At 44.2% G+C, this 20,321-nt stretch overlaps 2 protein-coding genes across 2 annotated transcripts in view; one reads left to right on the top strand and one right to left on the bottom strand.

The window, feature by feature from the left end:
• The window catches only part of pias4b (protein inhibitor of activated STAT, 4b), a 176,629-nt gene that overhangs the window by 103,232 nt on the left and 53,076 nt on the right, over positions 1-20,321 (top strand). The window lies entirely within an intron of this gene.
• Positions 1-20,321, bottom strand: part of LOC307161943 (interferon-induced very large GTPase 1-like) — a 65,944-nt gene that overhangs the window by 37,396 nt on the left and 8,227 nt on the right. Inside the window, exons 2-3 of the mRNA XM_079876911.1 lie at positions 15,311-15,378; positions 11,741-14,435 (exon numbers count right to left, since the gene is read on the bottom strand). Of these exons, the coding sequence (XP_079733037.1) occupies positions 11,741-14,435; positions 15,311-15,352 (2,737 nt within the window). The 5' untranslated portion in view covers positions 15,353-15,378. The remainder of the gene's footprint in view (positions 1-11,740; positions 14,436-15,310; positions 15,379-20,321) is intronic.

The following is a 20,321-nucleotide window of genomic DNA, read 5'->3' as shown; positions in this document are numbered from 1 at the left end:
AAATGCCGTGGTAATGTAAGCCGTGAACAAGATTAAACGAACCCATCAAATTATGCACGTCTTGGAATTCATTCATTTCGACATGCAACAAACTCACATTGATTCGGATGACTCTCGTGTTTGAATCATATTGACATTGACATTCACATTGATTCACAAATTTACTATAAATAAAATAATGACGGCAAACATATTCCTTTATTCAGATCAATTTTAACCTAAATTCTTGATGTTGAAAGCATGCATGAGTGTGTATTTGCTCATGTTTTCAGTGCCCACGTGTGGAGGAATCATGCAAATCTCAGATTTCTTGATTCATCTCAATGCGAATCAACAGGCTCAGATCCAGAAGAGCCGGTGAGTTTCTGTCTCGTCTTTATTCATTCATCTGAACACTAATGCACAGTGTTGTGCTGTTGTTTGTAGCGAGGGATGTCGATATTGTGTGATAAACTGTATACGTTCATTGCAGAAACACAGCATATCTTGACTGCAAAATTGGTTCCCTTTCGAGAGGTCTCTCGTATTGCGTAAGGTTAGCTTACTATGGGAAAACTCCTTTTCTCGAGAATATTGAAGCCAAATCTTTAAAATGCAGTTTTACACCCCACCACAGCATGATACACATGATACTGTGCTGCGGCAACTGCACGAACCTATGGCGAGGCGGCTCAGACGCGCGAACCAATCAAGGCACTTCGCGCCCTGGCACATCAGAGCCCGCCAGAATGGGTGTGGATTACGGACAGTGTTGTGTGTAACGCGTTACAAAGTAACGCGTTACAGTAACGTAACTACTTTTTCGGGTAAAAAGTAGTGTAACGCGTTACTACTAAAAATTTGGTAACGAAACGTAGTTCCTTTTTCAATTTGGCGCAACGTTACTTTTCCCATGGATATATTTGACAGCGACACTGCCTCAGCTGCGCGCTTGAGAGAAGAGAACTGTTGAGAACTGAAGAAAACAAATTAGTTTCATATTTATGTTTAAATTAAATAAAATAAAATTTTTGTGTGGAGACATGATTTTGACCACTTTATTAAGTTTGTTTTTGTAGAAAACCTGTATTTAAAGTGAATTTCGTTTTGTATTAATTGTATCTTAATTTTAATCAATGTTTCACATTTATGTTTAAATAAAATAAATAAATAAATTTAATCTATGTTGATTATATGAAAAGTGAAAAGCATGAGTAAGATCATAATTTTGTGCAATATATCGGGAGATAAATGGAGTGGGCAGACATGATTTAGACCACTTTATTAAGTTTGTTTTTGTAGAAAGACTTTCTTTAAAACGAATTTCGTTTTGTATTAATTTTATCTTAATTTTAATCAATGTTTTACCAACCAATTAATTGCCTGAATTTAATAAATAAGTAAATATAGCATGCAAAATAATCATGACGGCACCAGCGCGTGAACTGAGCTCGTCTCCATACTGTAAATGAAACGAAACTCAGATAAGCTATACTTGTCTCACAGACCTGAGAAATATATAGAAAGCTTGAATATGTGTACTTTTAAACAAAATATATTTTTTTTCTCTCAAAATCTCTTTTTTTTCTCCTACTCCCTTGATAGAGTGAGTCGTATGTCTGAAAACTAAGCTTATGTCTTCTATATCATTTTGTCCTATGCTATCAAGACGCGATTCGCGATTCGTGTTAGAGAGCAGGAGCGCTTTATTGGCTGTTGCCGAAATTTAAAGTTCGGTGGATAGGGGGAGCGGAGCGGAGAGAAGTGACGCGGGCGAGCTGCTCATCGAGGAGTGTCGCACTCTACCCCATGATGCAGAGCCGGCTGAGAATAAAAGTTGCCGCACACAGCAGCGCCAATGAGAAGGACTTTTTTTCTTTCGAAATTGGTACTATTTTTTATAATAAAGAGCACAAAATAATTACCTGTTATGTCCTCCATTGTATAACTTTATGTCTACATATTTAGGAACAGATATTGGGTTCTGCCCAAAGTCAAGCAACATAAAAGTAACGTAAAAGTAACGAGTAACGTAAAAAGTTACTTTCCAAACGGGGTAACTAACTAAAGTAACGGATTACTTTTTAAAAAAGTAACGAGTAACGAGCAAACACTACTTTTTAAAAGTAACTTCCCCAACACTGATTACGGATTATTCATCTCCTTCAGCGAACTCAACACTTCACTGATCTCCACTAGCACTGAGCAAGCGTTTTCAATTCATTCCTATGGAAGTCAAGCTTCACGCCCGCGCAGTGCATTTTGGGATTTGACAGCGGACCGGAGAAAGCGTTGAGAGCGTCAAAAAGTTGGCAGTTCTCGACTTTATGCAAATATTAAGCGAAAAACGCGGTCGTTAGCCAATTGCTGTGAGCTTCGCGATGTGACGTCTGTCTTGAGAGTTTAAAAATATGCAAATGTGCCGGAGTTTATGCTGGATTTAGTGCATAAATCATTAGATGTTGTGCAGTTGTTATACGTTAAATATTTAATTTTGAATGTGTTCTTTGTGATTATACTGGCTGAGTTTATAAAAGTTTGTAAAGTTGACTGGATATCTTTGCTTGGGGCATTTGGAAACGAAGCTTGTCTATTTCCTAATGTAATCGCGTGCATCTCTAATGATTAAACTGGAAACGCTATAACCCCTCCGCTTTGGTGTGTGTCTGTTGCGAGTGTTTTATATGTTTTTTTCAACACACACACAGTATAATCATTAGAGATGCACGCGATGACATTTAGAAATAGACAAGCTTTGTTTCCAAATGCACCAAGCAAATATATCCTTTAAATTTTATAAACTTTTATAAACCCAGCCAATATAATCACAATGAACACATCTAAAATAAAATATTTAACACACACACACACACACTGCATATATATATATGTGTGTGTGTGTGTTAGGGCTGGGAATCGATTAAAAAACATGAACTAATTACTCACACAATTTGCTGTGATTAATCACAATTAATCACATTTCCCCCAAACTTGTAATCATCAATATTTAAACGCAGAATCACTAATTAAATAAAACAACACACAAAAAAGGGGGGAAAAAGAAAAATGGCCACACAAATTGGACAGAAAATTAAGCCCAATATTAAAAATCAATATATTATACTTCATTCAGTTCTATGCAACATACTCAGATTTAACAGATTTATTTTTTGACTAATTATCAAAATAAAGTACAGTCACACAAAGCTATTATTACCAGAGCATGTGATCAGAGCAGGTAATTTTACCATTGTTGCCCAGCATGGCTATACCACCTCAGCAAACAGAGGTCTTATTTATGGTACGGTAAAGCTACTAGAGAAACTACCCAGTGAGCACTTTTGTCAGTTTAAGGGAAGCATAAGTTTGAGCAGACCAGGTCCCCTTTCCTATAACCTCCTAGATTTCTCCTCCTGGCTACAACAGGAAACCCACTGCCAGCCCAGAAGGGAGAGAAACCTTCAGCTTGTCCGACCAAGGCCACCACCCTCTCACCCATTCAGAGCTACAACTATACTCCATGGTAGCAAGACTTCCCAAGTGACCTCCGCTAAAGTCCATATAGCTCCTCCTAGAGCCAGTCAGCTTTCCCCCCAACACCATATCCACATGCTGTCCAGTGTGTGCTTACTGTAACTCCCCTGAACATCATGCCAGTAAATGTGATGACTTCCTCCAGCTAAATGAAGATCAGAGAACTAGTTGGATCAAAGGACAGAAACGCTGCTGGCGGTGTGCATGAGACCACTTTGCAAACCAGTGTGTTCTGAAGGGATGTTGCAACCAATGCAATGGGAAACATGTGCAGGTCCTATGCAACATCAACCAGAGGCAAGTGCAGAATTTCTACCTAGACCATCCTAGCGATTGCAATAAAGTGCTGCTGAAGGTAGTTGAAGTGACCCTGCGTAATGGAAACAAGTCCTTAGATACGTATGCCATATTGGATGATGGGTCAGAACGTACGATCCTTCTGCATCCTGCTGCCCTGAGAGCCTGAAGCTGAGGACTGTGAGACAGGATGTCCAGACTCTAAACGGTGCCGCTGTGTCCTTCACCCTCATTCCAAAGGCCCATCCAGATAAATCCTATGCCATCAGGCATGCCTTCACTGCTGATCAGCTTTCCTTGTCCGAACATTCTCATCCTGTGAAATCCCTCCAGTGGCACTACACTAATCTCTGGCAGATTTCCTTGAAGCAGCATGATAACATAAGCCCCCTTCAACTCATAGGAGCTGATCATACCCACCTGATCACTCCAACATTGCCTGTAAAGTTAGCGAGAGAGATCCAGAAGTTAGTTGATGCTGGGTATGTCAAGAAGTTAACCTTATCTGAAGTAGCAGATGCTCCTGAGTCTTGGTACATACTTCACCACATTGTGCGTCATAATGGAAAGGACCGCATTGTATTTGATTTCTTTCTCCTATCAAAATCAATGCCTGAATTCACAATTGCTCCTTGGTCCAACCCTTGGGCCTTCCCTCCTTGGAGTTCTCCTCCGTTTCAGGCAGCACAAGATTGCCATCAGTGGAGATGTTAAGTCCATGTTCCACCAGGTGCGCCTGCTACCCCGAGAAAAACCCCTCCTGCGCTTCCTCTGGCATGACCTAGACAGTAGATCCCCTCCAACTGTATATGAATGGCAAGTCATCCCATTTGGCACCACCGCCAGCCCATATTGTACCATTTACGCCCTCCAGAGGATTGCCAAGGATGCACAGGTAGATGAGTGCGTTACCTGTTCCATACAGGAATGGACTGAACTAAGATCATTGTCCAGCACCTGTGGGCAATGGCAAGATGAATGGAATGACCCAAACGTTCCCCACAACATCCTAGAAGCCTGCTTTCCTGGGAAGGAGAACTCCCTAATCTCTCCTCAATAGTACTGCCCCGTTGTCTTATCCATTGGATAGTAGACACCCCCTTAGCCATCCAAGACCTGCACATCATCTGCGATGTGTCAGAGCAGTCTTATGGCGCAGTCGCCTACATGCGCACTGAAGATGGTCAACAGGTGAATGTGTCCTTCCTAATGTCGAGGTCCTGTGTTGCGCCCTAAAAAAACAACTATCTATCCCTCGACTTGAACTGTGTGCAGCCCTCATTGGAGCTCAACTGTTCAACCTCCTCCAAACAGAGCTCACCCTCAACATCAGACAGGCTACTTTATGGAGGGACTCTGCCACCGTCCTCTATTGGCTTCTCTCAGACTCATGCCGCTATAAGTTCTTTGTTGGAACCAGGGTGGCTGAAATCCAGGAACTCAACAAAAGCCAGGAATGGAGCTTTGTGGATTCCCAGAACAACCCAGCTGACGATCTGATTAGAGGGAAGCAGCTGTCTGATCTAAGTAAGCCTTGCAGGTGGAACCAAGGACCTGCCTTCCTCCTGCAATCCCCTGATCTGTGGCCAACTAACCCCACAATAGATCAGGCCGAAGATCCTGTAGAGCTATGTAAGCCTAGTTTCTGTGGTGCCATATTTCTTGGCCAAAATCCCTCCATCTCCCTACCCAGTTCACCACCTTTCAGGATCTCCTTGACTCTACCGTTGCCTCCCATCATGGGGTGGCAGAGCCTCCTGCAACACCATTGGCAGCAACCTACCTCGATGCAGAGATTGCCATCCTAAGACAGACCCACAAACCCCTTCCACATTCCAGTCGTCTTCTCTCCCTTGCTCTGGAACTAGAATCAGTGTCAGGTCTCATTCGAGTAGGTGGAAGGTTATGACAAAGCAGTGACCTGCCCCCTGATGCCATACATCCAGTTGTCCTGGACCCAGCCTATCCAATCACAAAACTTATAATTAAAGATTGTGATGACCACCTACATCATTCTGGTCCCGAGAGGCTATTCGCTGAGCTGAGGAGGCGATTCTGGATCCTGAGGGGTATGAGGCTGTCAGGAAACATCAGCAAAGGTGTGCTAAGTGCCAGCAGTCCCATGCCAAACCCCTTATTCCCCAAATGGCCGATCTTCCTCCTGTTCGCCCACACCTCTGCAAACCTCCCTTCTATACCACCAGGATAGATTGTTTTGGGCCCTACACTGTGAAAATTGGACAGTGGGTTGAGAAAAGGTGGGAATTATTTTCAAATGCCTGACAACTAGGTGTGTACATCTAGATCTACTCATTTCGCATTTGATACTTGCGTTTCAGATCATTAAAATAAGCCCCATTGTGTAATTAATGTGACTGGACTGGACTGTTCTTACCGACACCTCCACTGGTCTCAAGCCAGCCACCTACACATCCCTCTCAATCCTCCTTTTCAAGGCCCATTCCTTGTTTTTTTCCTTATACAAAACCTTGGATCGAAGTCGATTAAACCTGGAGTTCCTAGGCGAGGAATGGGTGCTTATAGCCATAAGCCACACCCATTCTGGCGGGCTCTGACATGCCAAGGCACGAAGTGCCCTGATTGGTTCGCGCGTCTGGGCCGCCTCGCCATAGGTACGTGCAGTTGCCGCGCTCGCCGCTCATCTCTGTATGCTGTGCAGCTGCACTGCATTTTAAAGATTTGGCTTCAATATTCTCGAGAAAAAGAGTTTTCACATAGCTAAAGCTAACCTTACGCAATACTCGTTCCCTCATCTCAGGGAACCGAGGTTACGTTAGTAACTGAGACGTTTTCTCTCTTAGTAATTGTTTCTTGGTTTTCATTACAAATTTCTAAACATTATTAAATCAAGACACATTTACTGGAGAAGTAAAATAAAGTAAGATATTAATTGTTTGCTGAAAAATATATCCAAATAAATTTTTCAGAAAGCTTAAGTCATTGTTCTTCTCCAGTAAATGTATCTTGATTTAAGAATGTTTATATATTTGTGCTGGAAAATAAGACAGAAACACTGAGAAAGAACATAATATTTTGTAGTATTTGGGGTTTTGACAATTTAAATGCATTTTCAAATTTCAGTAACCTTACAAATGTTCACTTTTGTGCACCTCTATTTATTATTTTCCTAAAAGAGTGACGTCCAGATGCAATGCAGAATTCAAATGAAAAGAAAACTGAACCAAATGTACATTTTGAACATGGTTAATGAATCTGAAAAGATTGTGATGTGACTTTTGTTCTCATGATAATTTTATTTAGCCGATATGACAGACTTGAGCTGCACATGTTGCACTTTACTATATTTTCTTTCTTTCTTTTTTTTTTAAGTGATTTCAATCATATTTCATGCAGTTCAAAACCATCATGGTGAACAGTGCTCAGCTGAAGAAAAATTCGCTGTCCGAAATATTCGTACGGTATGCATTTATTCGTATTCGTCATCAAAAAAAATTGTATTCACATTGATTCAGATGACTCTTGTAGGCTATTTGATTCACATAGATTAGGATGACTCTTGTCTAGATCTAGATCTAGGATTATTTTTTGCTCCTGTCTGCCTTGCTACTGTTTGGGTCTGTAGCCTATGCTCTGTATATATTTATATAGTTTTGAATCTTTATTTACTATCATTCCTTTTTGTTTATATTGCTAAATATAACTTACTCATCACCACACATTAACCTGACATTGCTAGCTTCAATCTAAATCGTTATCGCTAGCACAACACGCTAGTAATTCGCTAACCTGTTAACGTTCCATCTGTGCCTGCCATCTTTATTTTTTCTCTCATGCCATTTACGAGTCCATCAAGCAACTGTGGTCTAGGATCAGTCAACAAACACGGTGAGTCAGTCATCTTCTCTTATTGTCACTTGCACTTCGTGTCACAGGTATAGCATATCCTTCTCTGTCAGCACTAAAGGATTTACATGTGATAAAGGCAGGGAGATAGTCAGGCTGACGGAGAAGATTTCAGAACTAGAGACATGCATCCAAACTTTAATTGAGGATAGTAGAGTGCAAGGGCTTAAGATACTGCTTTGGATGCGACTAGCTTAGTGAACTCTGTACATTGTTCGGTTCCGGCTGAAGTAGAGCCCGTGCAGCAGGGCAACTGGGTGACGATGAGACACTGTAGTAGCGGGACAAATCACTGCTCTTCCGTTCCGATTACCATAACAAATAGATTCTCCCCACTCAGTGAAACACCCACTGAGAATCCTGTTGAATGTGTCCTAGTTATTGGCGATTCTATTACACGGAACGTGAAAATAGAGACACAAGCCACCATAGTCACATGTTTGCCGGGAGCCAGAGCGCCTGACATCAAAGCAAATTGTGAGAGCGTCGGTGTTGAAGAAGATCAGTATCCTCCGAACATCTGTGTTTCAGTTAATCACGCTAACTTTTCCTTCTCTTTGAAATGCTTGGCATACTAAATAATTTTTTCAGTTGTCTATAAAATCTGTTCATCTTCTTTGAAATTATTAATGCCATTCACTGAAACTAGTTTAGTAAATAGAATATTCCTTCCATCATTCCACAGGTTGCGTTACTGCAGGATCTATCCTTGCATCAACCAGGTAGCCAGATGGAGACCCCAACATGCAGGCGTCTTATACCCCCAGTGGAGACGGATGTGAATTTGAACATTGCCATTCATGGGAATTGTGCTGACCATCCTCTCTGGCCATAACTGGTAGGCTATACTCCTGGGGGGGAAATGAGCCATAGTCAAAATGGCAAAGCATCAGGATTTAAATAATTTTCATAAATCATTGGTCAGGAAATTTGCAACTATCCCGGGCATCAGCAGGGTATATATATTTTGGTACACATAATAATAAGACATGGAATGGAATAATAAGACAATCTTTGGTTTTGGTGCAGAGACTAGTTTTGCGGCAATCACGCTCAATTAAAGCTAAAGTTAAAAAAAATGTAGTAAACAAGCATATGTTTGTAGTATAGTGTGTTTTTATATGAATTGGAGAAACTTCAGTCAAACAATTTAATGAAGAGAAACAAAGTAGATAACTTACTCAGATTGAAATAGTTCTATGATCCTCATACTCATGTCAAGTTTGAAATACTTATGACACACTTTTATAACCATTTAATAAGTTAACCTCTTACATATTAGCTGAATGTGAAGAACAAAACACATTTCTATTTACAGAACAACTGTATCTTAACAACTACAAATGTGTTTTTTTACACCTGGCTTTTAATGTGGTCAAGAGCAATCGGATTGTTATTCGATCACTTAAAGCTTTGATTCCAGGGGTGTCTGGATGTGATCTGCAATCAGGCACAAAATGCACTTGAAAGAATTAAAATCTGACCTTTATTCAGAATTGACATCATTTAATGCATTTGCTAGACACTTTTCTTTTATATCATAGGTGAAATAGGACACATGCATTATTATTTAGGCCCTTGTCTTAGCATAATTATGTAAGTCACAAAATAATTCATGGTCAGACTCAGAAATCAAACATGCACAACATGTCATTGCAGGAGTTTCAAATCTCCTGTTTTCTGTAGTTTATAACACATTTATGAAGTATTTTGTATACATTTAGGAACTGATTGTTGCTAACAATGATATTAGGAAAAGATCCTCTTAATGTTTCAAATAAGCATGCAAAAACTATTTTCTTATCAAAAGCATACATATTCAGAACTCCATTATTATACAGAAGAGTTTAGTTGCATTTAATGATTAGCTTTATGCATTTAATTATTAAGCTTTATAATTTTTTCTAACAGTCTAGCATTTTCTTCAAAGGTGTTCTGACTTGAACTAAAATATTATTCAAAAAGACTTAAATCAAAGAATAAAAATGACTGTTTGTTCACATGTATTTGTCCAAACTCTCAATAGCATCCTGGTTTCGGTGATTTCTCCATTCACCCGGAATCTCACCATGACCCTGAAATTTTTTATTGTAGTGATTTTCCAGATCTTTCTGAAATCTGCAGACAAACCACTTCCAATATGACAGCTGAGTGAAGTCAGGGGTGATGCTCCATTCAGCATAAACCCCTCCTGCAGTTTTGTAATCTTTATATTTAATGGATTTATTAGATTCACTAGATGGGTAAAAAGACCCAGTACTTGACACTAGAGTTGTGCAAAAATCTGCAGAAAGATTTTCTGTTCCTCTATAATGCCACCCATTCAGTCCATTAATTCGATGGAAAGGAACACTGTGAGGTTGTGGATCGTGGTCTTCTGCTGTGTTGGTGCAAATGGCTTTACAGAACGGACACTGAACCCAACAGCACTTACAGAGGTGTTCATATAGTATCTCATTGGGCCTGTCCTTATGTTCCAGCCTCAATGGAAAAGATTCTGTACTGAATTTCTTGCCAATGGCAGATATTATAGAAGGAATTTTATTTATGATTACCTCTTCTAGGAGTTTTACATCAACACCATCACGACTAACTCCTCTGAGGTCATTCTCAGAGAATATCAGCACATCTGATAACATCAGAGTGAAAATCTTCAACCAGAGATCAGCATCTTCATGGTATTCATCAACCTCTTCAGTTGCTCTCTTCGCTGCTTCTACGATCCGCTTCTCCTTCTGTCTTAAATCATCGCTCATCTTGGGCAGAACACTGGTGTCGAACTTAGCAGTGATGTACTGACTGACTTCCTCTCTGATGAAACTCTGGAAGTGCTCTTTGGGATTATGAATGTAGGTTTTGTATGCCTCAAAATCCTCATTTTCTGCCAGTGTCTTCAGGATGTGTTTCTCCAGATTAGATCTGTTTCCATTCAGTGATTCACATTTTGCCCTCATTTCATCTGCCAAATCTCGGGCAGTTTTTTTGTAGACACTCTGCTCAATGGGTTTTTTAAGTTTGTTGCAGATGATCTCACCTATGATCGTAGCTGATGTTGCCCCCTGGCAGTATTTCTGGAAAATACTGTAATAATCTGCTCTTTTTCTTGTAAAATAGAGAACAGGATCATTGGCTTCCTTGAAAATGTTGTGCTGTTCCATGATTGTCGGTTCTACTGTGTGCAATATGGCAAGGACCAAATCACTGAAGAAGTGTTTCTTGAACACATATTTCTGTTTTTGTTTTTCCTCATATTTTGTTATTTTTTCTTTGATGAAATCACTGAGTTCTTGAATGTAACTTTTATTGTAGCCCATCTTTGCAATGTTTTTTGACATGATAATTTTTTTTGCTTGCTCTGCAATATCTGCAATTAAGGTATTGATTTGAGCGTGATCCTTTTTAACTTGAAAGTAAGTAAATGTCAATTGATTTGTAAAAGGTTTTTGAATCTGTACATACTCTGAATAGTCTGACATCTTGAAAATGTTGCACGTTTTGTTCTTCATTGAGGGGTCTGCGAACCTTTCATTGGCGTCACCGAGGACCTCCATCGTATCTTTTAAAATGTAAAGGTCTGTGCCTTGAGGTGTGTCTTTCTTAATCTTACCTACACATTTTTCCCAAAATGAATCAAAATGTCTTTGCAGTAATGCATCATTATTTGCTTGGTCTTTGAGAGTTAAGGCAAGATTTTTGGCCTTCACAAGCAGAGCATTTTCATTTTGTGTCCTCTGAGCATCAATCTTTTTCTTTAGGACTCGCTGCTGTAGCACCTCATTCAGTTTCGACTTTGTTTCCCTAACAATGTTTTCCTGTATGTGTGAGATTTTTATTTCGAAAGATTTTTTCCACTGAATCAGAATATTGGCTTTGCTGTCTCTCTCAAAGAATTCTGACATAGATTTCTTCACTTCTGTACTCATTACATTTAGTTCCTCTTGAAGATCTCTTTCCTCAACCACATTGATTGCTTCATTTTCTATTTTGTTCTGTAATCTGTTTTCAATTTCCAGCATGGCCTTCCGAAGATTCCAGGTCCACTTACTGTATTCTGTCTCCAGTTTTCTGTATGTGGCAATCTCCAGAGCATTTTTGAAGCTGAACACAAAGCGTTCTTTCAGTAAAGCATCCCAGAGATTTTTAATATGATTTTTGATGTTTGTCAGCATCATGACATTTGATTGTGAAACACAAGAAAGAAGAGTTTTCTTAAGGTCTTGAACATTTTCACAATATGAAGGGTTGGGTGGTGCCATTGGTGGGCTGCCCTCCCAGAGCTGAGCAAAATACTTCACATCCTTCTGTACATCAAATTGAATGACATCACTGAAACGTTCTGCATTACAGACTTCATCTTCTGCAGCGAGTTTGGTCATCGTATCCAGTGTCTCCTGCAGTCGTCTCCTTGCTTCCATGGTATTTTTTTCAGCTGTGACGTCTGAAACGTTCTGATGCACAAACACACAGCTGGGGCTTAATCTGACCTCCTTCATCCTCAAGAAGGCCTGAACAACAATCTGAAGAATGTCCTGCATCTCTGTGGGGTTTTCTCCATAGATGTTGATCAATGTCAAATTTCCAAGGCCAATAACAAATGTGGCCAATTCATTGTCATGATCTCTTGTTGATCTTCCTGCCAGTTCTAGAGAACGAAGTCCCTCAGTATTAACAACCAGAATATAGTCAAAGTTCATCTGTGTTTTCATCTCGTCCGACACTTTGACCAGCTGCATGAAAGCTCCTCTGGTGCACCTGCCAGAACTGACGGCAAACTGCAGTCCAAACATGGCATTCAGCATGGTGGATTTCCCAGAGCTCTGAATCCCTAAAATGGACAGAACAAAGACTCTCTGGTCTCCCAGTTTCTGGATGAGTTCTTCTAGAACAGCAGTGACCCAGACCAGAGGAACATGGCCAGCATCTCCATCCATCAGCTCCAGAGGAAATCCAGAGATCATCATCTGTGCTGCAAGACCCGGGAGAGAATAATAGTCAATCTGCAGGTCTGTCTTGTTCTTCTTCACAGATAAACATGATTCATAAATCTGTCCAATTTCTCTGAGGATGTGCTCCAAACCAAAGGCTGCAGCTTGAAGTTTCTTAGATAGTTCCAGAAGTTCAACCTTGAGTTTTTCAGATTCTTCAGGATTTTCTTTCAGTTTTAAGATGTTTGACCACTTTTCATCATACTCATGATGTAGTTTTGAAAGGTCAGCGGAGGTATATTCATCCAGGAGGATTCTGAGCCATTTAAGAAAAAACGTTGACTTATTGGCAGCACCTGAGTTCATTTGTTCCACGAATAAATGTATAAACCCACTTATGTCAGATTTATGCTGCTGTTCACGGACTTTCATCATCTCAGTTTTTTTTTTACTGATTTCCATTTCTGTGACATCCCCTTGTGGTCGATGTAGTTCTTTATTCTTCTGACACCACTGATGCCACAGTTTTCCCTGACAGGGCAGAAATGATTCTTTAATCTTTGTCAGATCTTTCTTCTCCAGTAGTCTCACCATTTTTTGAGCTGCTTCTCTTCCTTCTCTGCAGTCATCAACATCTTTCTGATCTACTCTGATGTCTGAGTGTTTGGCCACATTTTCAAGTCTGAAAGTGGAAGGTGATTTTGAAGAGGAGAATGAGAGGCTATCTGTAATAGCTTCTCTTAGATCTTTAGATATATCTGCTTGACCTCTGTCTTTCAAACCAATTTTATATTTTCCAATCCCCACCTCGGTGTACGGTGAATCATCCTCAGGAAGAAGGAAAATCACTGGCTTTGGGTCCTCGAAGAGTTTTTGGAATGTTTCTGCACTTTTGTCATTTCTGTCCAGTTGTGGTAAAACAACAACTTTGACTGAGGCCATTTCAGTCATTATCTGCATCTGTTTCTCATGGTCTCCTGCATCACCGTGTAGATTACAGAATGCAACGCGTTCAGTGAATTTATCATCATATGTCCCAGAGGGGCAGAACCAGGCGATCTCCACCACTCCATCCATCAGGACTCGGGTTCTGCTGCTGCCTGGGCAGTTCCTGTTGAAGAACGTGTCGTGTTTCTCATTGATCAGCTTGTTCATCAGCTCAGACTTGGATGAGGACACTGAGCCAAACCTGAAGAAAAACACCATTGGAGTTTCTGCCTTGTAGATCGGCTGGATTTTACTGATGATTTCTTTGTTGTCGTTTATAATTTTCCAGCTCTGGTTAATTTCTCTAAATGTCCAGAGAGGGAACTCAATCTGATGAGTGAACAGATCAGGAACAAGCAGAGGCAGCGCGTACCGGCACTGGGACAGTTTAGTGACCATCATCTGCTTCAGGAAACCATCAGCACAATGAAACACGGCCATCTGAACATCCATTGGGTGAATGGGGTCTGTGTTGCTCTGTCTTATATTAGACGTTGATGTTCTTCCAAAAACTGCATTTAACGCATCATCATTGTTTGCAGATGGTTGTGGGGCTTTTTGTTGTTTTTCTTTGTGTTGCTTCGTAGTATCTGTAACCGTGATACTTCTTGCTTTATAGTTCATCATCAGTAATTTTTGTAAAAACATATGAACCAGTTCCTCCTCAGTACAAGACCCATGAGACTGTAATGATTTTGCAGTTATCTGAAGAACATCTGAAGCTCTCAGTTTGTTTCTCTTGACTTCAAGTTTAAGTCTTTGAAAAAGTTCCTCCACTTCTTTTTCCACATCTTTTCCTTGTGTTCTAAGGTCTTTGGCTGTTTCGGCCTGTAACATAAACATGACAGTTTTACTCTTATGTCTCATTTTTGTATAGATATGCCAGTACAAAGAGCTGCAAATTGAAAACAGCAAGTTTTCTAACAACATATTTTCTACAAAAAGACTTGCAGGCACCATAGTCAGATATGATCAATAACTTGTATATTATTATAAAACAACTTCATGTTGTAACTTCACAGCTTCAACTTTACATCAGCCTCATGTGTGTATAAAAAACAACTGTACATGAGAGGCAGCACTTTGCCTGCCTAAATAAACTAATGGATTCCCAAACCTGTTAAAGGTGCTCTAAGCGATGTTGGGTGACGTCACTTCTTGTTGATGTTCTAAGTATTGTCAAACAAAACTGAGGCTAGCTCGACCCTCCCTCCTCCTCATCCCGTCCCCTCCCATTCCCTTTGGGGACTTTGTGCGTTCCTTCTCCTTTTCCCTCTTCTTTGCTATTTGTTCACCGGAATAATTCTCATGTTAGTCGTTGTCTAGGACATCTCTCCTCTAGCTAACTTCCCTCTTCATGCTTCTCTCTCCTCCACTCCCCACTCCTTCATGTGCACGCGCACTAAACCCCCCACCCCCACCTCCAAATCATTCTTATCGGTTATTTGCTGGAACACTGTTTATGTTTCGTGGTCCAGGTTGGCCCAGTTTGTTTTTGTTGCCATTTGTGGAGCCTGAGCTGTCTACAGAGACCGCGTTTTTTTTACAGTGTGTTCAGGGGACAGGCAGCTAGCAGATAGTGAGATGTTTGCTGTATGTTTCAGCCAAAAAATGTTTCAGCCTAAAAAACGTGTGACATCGCTTAGAGAACCTTTAAATATCTCGGGTTTCTTATATTGCTTTACACTTCACATCGCACTTACCCTATGTCTCTCTCTTTTGTCTTTTGTGGTTGTGTTGTCCATCTTCTCTTCAATAATTGTGGTTTGATCTTGTAAGAAAAAAAGAAAGAGAATATTCATTCTACAATGAAAAATACTGCATAGTGTTGGTTAATTTGTAACAAGATTTTAGCTGCCATTTCCTTTGGCAGTTCCTTTAGCAATTTTTGTTTAAATGCTGCTCCTTTTATGGACTGAAATAATTCCATTACTATATTACTGTAAATAACATTCACCTAAACACCCAAGTACTGTACCCTCAGATGATGTATGACAATGACATGTATGTTTTATAGAGTTTTAATTGTCTGATTCTTTCTCATATTGGTGCATGTTGAAATGTCAGTCTGATCATTTGTAAATTTTTGTTCTTCCCTACCGGCTAAAAGTGTGAATCTTTGAGTAGGCAGTAAAATTTAAATCAAAAGCAGTTTTTGTAAATTCAGGAAAATTAATTTAGATTTGATTTGCAAAATTTGATTACGTTATTATAATGCCTTTTTTAGGATTCTTACAAACTTGTCCTAATGTGTGTTATGAAGAAAAACAAACTCTTATTGTTTATTGCCACCAAAACAAAAGTTCTCTTACGAGAGGTTCTCTCGTATTGCGTAGTTGCTACGCTACGGGAAAGCCTTTCTTTCTCGAGATACTGAAGCCAAAAATTATCCTTAATTTTTATAATCTTGTCAACGCAGTGCGGCAGCCTGCAGACCTAGGGCGAGCTACTAGCGTGCCCATTGGCTGCCCTGCGGCAACTGCAGCAGCCTACCGCTGAGCCCTTGGCGTGACGTCACGACCAATGAGCGCGCTTGGCGCGCTTACTGCGTCACAGCCCGCGAAAAGGGGGGTGTGGCTTAGCGTATATAAACAGGGCTCGGAGGCTGCTTCTCTGATTTCTGTCTTTTCAGCGAAGCTCTTCGCATCGCTGCTCTCCGAGGAAGCCGCCGTTGAATCAAGCGACCAGCACGCCGAGGATCTCAGCCTGAGGACGCCGGCCGCCTTCGCCGCCTTCAGCCTTCCCTGCCTGCTTCGCTATCCGGCGAATATATCCTTTACTGCTCTGTGTTGTATGTGTGTGTGTGTTCGCCCCGCGACACACTTTGCATCTAAAAGAGCGCGAGGCGTTGTTGCAAATGCCTCGCTCATCCTGTGGCTCGTGCAGAGCCTCGCTCAGCGACGGAGACCGCCACGTGGTCTGCGCTCTCTGCCTGGGCCTCGACCACGCAGCCCGCGCCCTCTCCACGGGCGGCTGCGAACAGTGTGAGGACTTGCCGATGTCGACCCTGCGGGCTCGACTCGCCATGTTTGATGATCCTCCACCTTCCCCGGCTGCCTCTTCAGGGCCGCGAAAGAAGAAACGCCGCTCTCAAAGGCCTCCCGAGCCGGTGGTTATAGCTGAGCGCTCGCCGGAGCCCCTCCCGCGAGCCTCGCTCTCTCCTTCTCCCCCGCCCTTCACCGACGCGCAGCGGCCGGCCACTGCCTGCACTGCCGTCGCCTTTGGGGATGAAGCAGATGACGCCGCTGACAGCTGCTCTCTGCTTGCTTCGGACAGCGAGGAATGGTCGGGCTCTCACCGCTCCGCCTCCTCGACTCCAGAGTCTGGCAGGTCCCGCTCCAGTGTTGACGCGGAGCTTATCCGCCTCCTCACCAAAGCGGTCGACCGACTGGGATTGGACTGGTCCCCACCCAAGGAGCCCGCGCCGAACCGACTCGACGGGTGTTTTCTGCCTAGCCGCCGCCAAGCGCCAGCCTCTAGGTCAGCACCCTTCCTGCCCGAGCTCCATGCGGAGCTATCGAAGTCGTGGAACGCGCCCTTCTCCGCTAGACTCCGCTCATCTGTCTCCTCGGCCCTCTCCCAGGTGGACGGGGCCGCCGAGAAAGGATATACCGGCATCCCTTCCGTTGAGGAAGCGGTGGCAACGCACCTTTGCCCGCCGTCTGCTAGATGGCGCTCAAAGTCTGCCCTGCCGTCCAAAGCCTGCAGGACCACATCAGCTCTCGCCGGCCGCGCATTCGCCGCCTCCGGCCAAGCTGCTTCCGCCCTGCACTCGATGGCTGTTCTCCAGATCCTGCAAGCCGACCTCCTCCGTGAATTGGACGAGAAGGGCTCGGATCACACAGCCTTAACAGATCTGCGCAGCGCGACGGACCTTTCGCTCCGCGCTACCAAAACCGCTGCACAAGCCATCGGCAGATCCATGGCCGCGCTCACCGTCATCGACAGACACTTATGGTTGACGCTGGCGGATATGAGTGAGTCAGAACGCGCTGTTTTCCTCAACGCCCCGCTCTCGCCCACTGGCCTCTTCGGCCCTGCGGTCAGCGGGATTGTGGACCGCTTCTCTGAAGTACAGAAGGCGTCGCAGGCTATGAATCTCTTCCTGCCCCGCCGCTCGAGCCCAGCCGCAGGCCGCTCTCAAGCTCAGCCTCCTGCGCGCAGCTCCACACAGCGCTCGTCTCGGCCACCAACTGCTTCGCAGCGACGCCAGGGCGGCCGCCCTAGGTCGCGCTCAACCAGCCGTCACAGACCGCCGCCCCCCCGGGGTCCGCGTCCCAAGATAACGCTGAAGTCTGAGCCCGCGAAGTCCTCCTAGCACCCGCAGGGAGGAAAAGATGGCTGAGTCCCGCTGCGGCCGGACCGCCATCAAAACGCCCAGCTCTGTCAGTCCCCTCAGTACAGGCTACTGCAGCAGCTTACACCGCAGCCAACGAGCCAGTAATACCACTCGCTCGCCTGCACACAAACGCCGTTTTTACGGCGGCCCAAATAAATCTCAGAAAGAGTGTAAATTCGGGTTTTCCGGCTCCGGCCGAAGGTGTTGTAAGTGCAGAAAATGTGCCCACTCCCACGTGCTCACTGCTTCACACAAACACGGTCCCCATGGTAACGCGCTCAGAGCGCTCTCTCATAAAGCGGTCACACACCGCTCGAGTACTAAGTGTAGTAAATGTGCCCACAACTCTGTGCTCACATCTACCCGTAACTCGCTCTGTCACTCGGTTACCCCGGGCAACAACGGCTCAGGCCGAGAGTATTATAAGTGTAGAAAATGTGCCCACTCCCATGTGCTCACTGCTTCACACAAACAGGGTCCCCATGGTAACGCGCACAGAGCGCTCTCTCATGAAGCGGACGCAAGCCGCTCGAGTATTAAGTGTAGAAAATGTGCCCACAGCCTTGTGCTCACACCTACCCGCTGTTCGCTCTGCCAGTCAGTTACCTTGGGTCACAGACCCTCTAAAGCTCCCAAACACTGGCCATGTCATAAGTGTAAACTCTGCGCCCGCTCACGAGCACGCGCACTCACTTTTAGACATTATAATCCCCACGCCACTCTCGCGCCTGGGATGTTTGACAGCAAATCACGCTCCATCCGATGGGACCGAGCTACTGAATGCTGTTCAGTCGGCCAATACTGTTTACCAGCCCCCGTGTTCGAGCACCAGCGGCGCGCACGCCGCTCCATCCTCTCTGATACAGGTTCCCCATCCCGCGCAGCGCGGCGATCTGAACCCAGAGACCATTCGACCCCTAGCTATGCATGCGAAAGCATGGGAAGCGATTCAGGGCGCGTCAGAATGGGTGCTGAATACTATAAAACACGGCTATTCGCTTCAATTCGCTCGTCGCCCTCCGCGCTTTACAGCACAGACGGAGACGAGAGTGAGTTCAGAAGCTGCGCACCTGCTTCAAGCAGAAATAGCGAAGCTGCTGCGCAAAGGGGCTATAGAACAGGTTCATCCTTCTCTGAGCGAGTCGGGCTTTTACAGCCGCTACTTCCTCGTACCCAAGAAGGACGGAGCGTTAAGACCTATTTTAGATCTGAGACATCTGAACAAAGCCCTCATGAGACGGCCGTTCAAAATGATCACAACCAGAAAAATCCTCGCGCAGATTCGCCCAGGAGACTGGTTTATCTCTCTCGATCTAAAAGACGCATACTTTCAGATCCAGATAACTCCCCGTCACAGGCCATTCTTGAGATTCGCCTTCAACGGTCGAGTATATCAGTACACAGTCCTGCCCTTCGGCCTGTCTTTGGCACCCCGTACATTTACGAAATGCATGGACACGGCCCTCGCTCCCCTGAGAAAACAGGGAATGCGAATACTGAATTATCTGGACGATTGGCTTATTCTAGCGCAGTCAGAGACGGAACTTGTGTCTCACAGAACAGCGCTTCTCAGCCATTTGGAGGAGCTGGGTCTCTCGGTCAACTGGACCAAGAGCTCGCTATCGCCCCGTCAGTCAATTTCCTTTCTTGGAATAGAACTGGACTCGGTGGCTATGACGGCCAGACTGTCGGAGCAGCGCGCGCGCCGCATCCGCCTCCTCGCCGCATCCCTCCAAATAGGCAGCCGGGTTCCGCTGAGGACATTCCAGCGTATCTTGGGGCATATGGCCTCAGCTGCAGCAGCGCTCCAGCTGGGCTTACTGCGCATGCGCCCGCTTCAACGCTGGCTGAAAGCGCGCGTGCCCCACCGAGCCTGGGCGGCCGGCGGCTTGCGAGTCAGAGTGAATCAGGGCTGCATTTCAGCCCTGCAGCCCTGGCTGGCAGCCGAATGGTATCTCACGGGAGTGACTATGGGAGTGATTTCACACCGGAAAGTTGTCTCGACAGACGCTTCCAACCTAGGTTGGGGAGCGCTCTTCGAAGGCAGACCGGTCTATGGCCGCTGGTCAGACCAGGAGAATCTCCTACACATAAACTGTCTAGAGATGCTCGCGGTCGAGAAAGCGCTCAAACACTTCCTCCCATTCCTCCACGGTCACCATGTTCTAGTCCGCACGGACAATACATCGGTAGTGGCCTATGTGAATCGCCAGGGCGGTGTCAGATCAAAGACGCTCTGCACCCTGGCGGAACGCCTCCTCGTGTGGGCTCAGCACTCTCTGCGCTCGCTGAGAGCCGCGCATGTGCCTGGCCACCTGAACGAGGGTCCCGACAGACTGTCCAGGGACAACGTTCCCCCTGGGGAGTGGTCTCTA

Source organism: Squalius cephalus, assembly GCF_949319135.1.
Source record: "Squalius cephalus genome assembly, chromosome: 7".
Taxonomy (NCBI): Eukaryota; Metazoa; Chordata; class Actinopteri; order Cypriniformes; family Leuciscidae; genus Squalius; species Squalius cephalus.
Note: the sequence above shows the minus strand (reverse complement) of the source record. Positions and strands in the feature narration are given on the sequence as shown.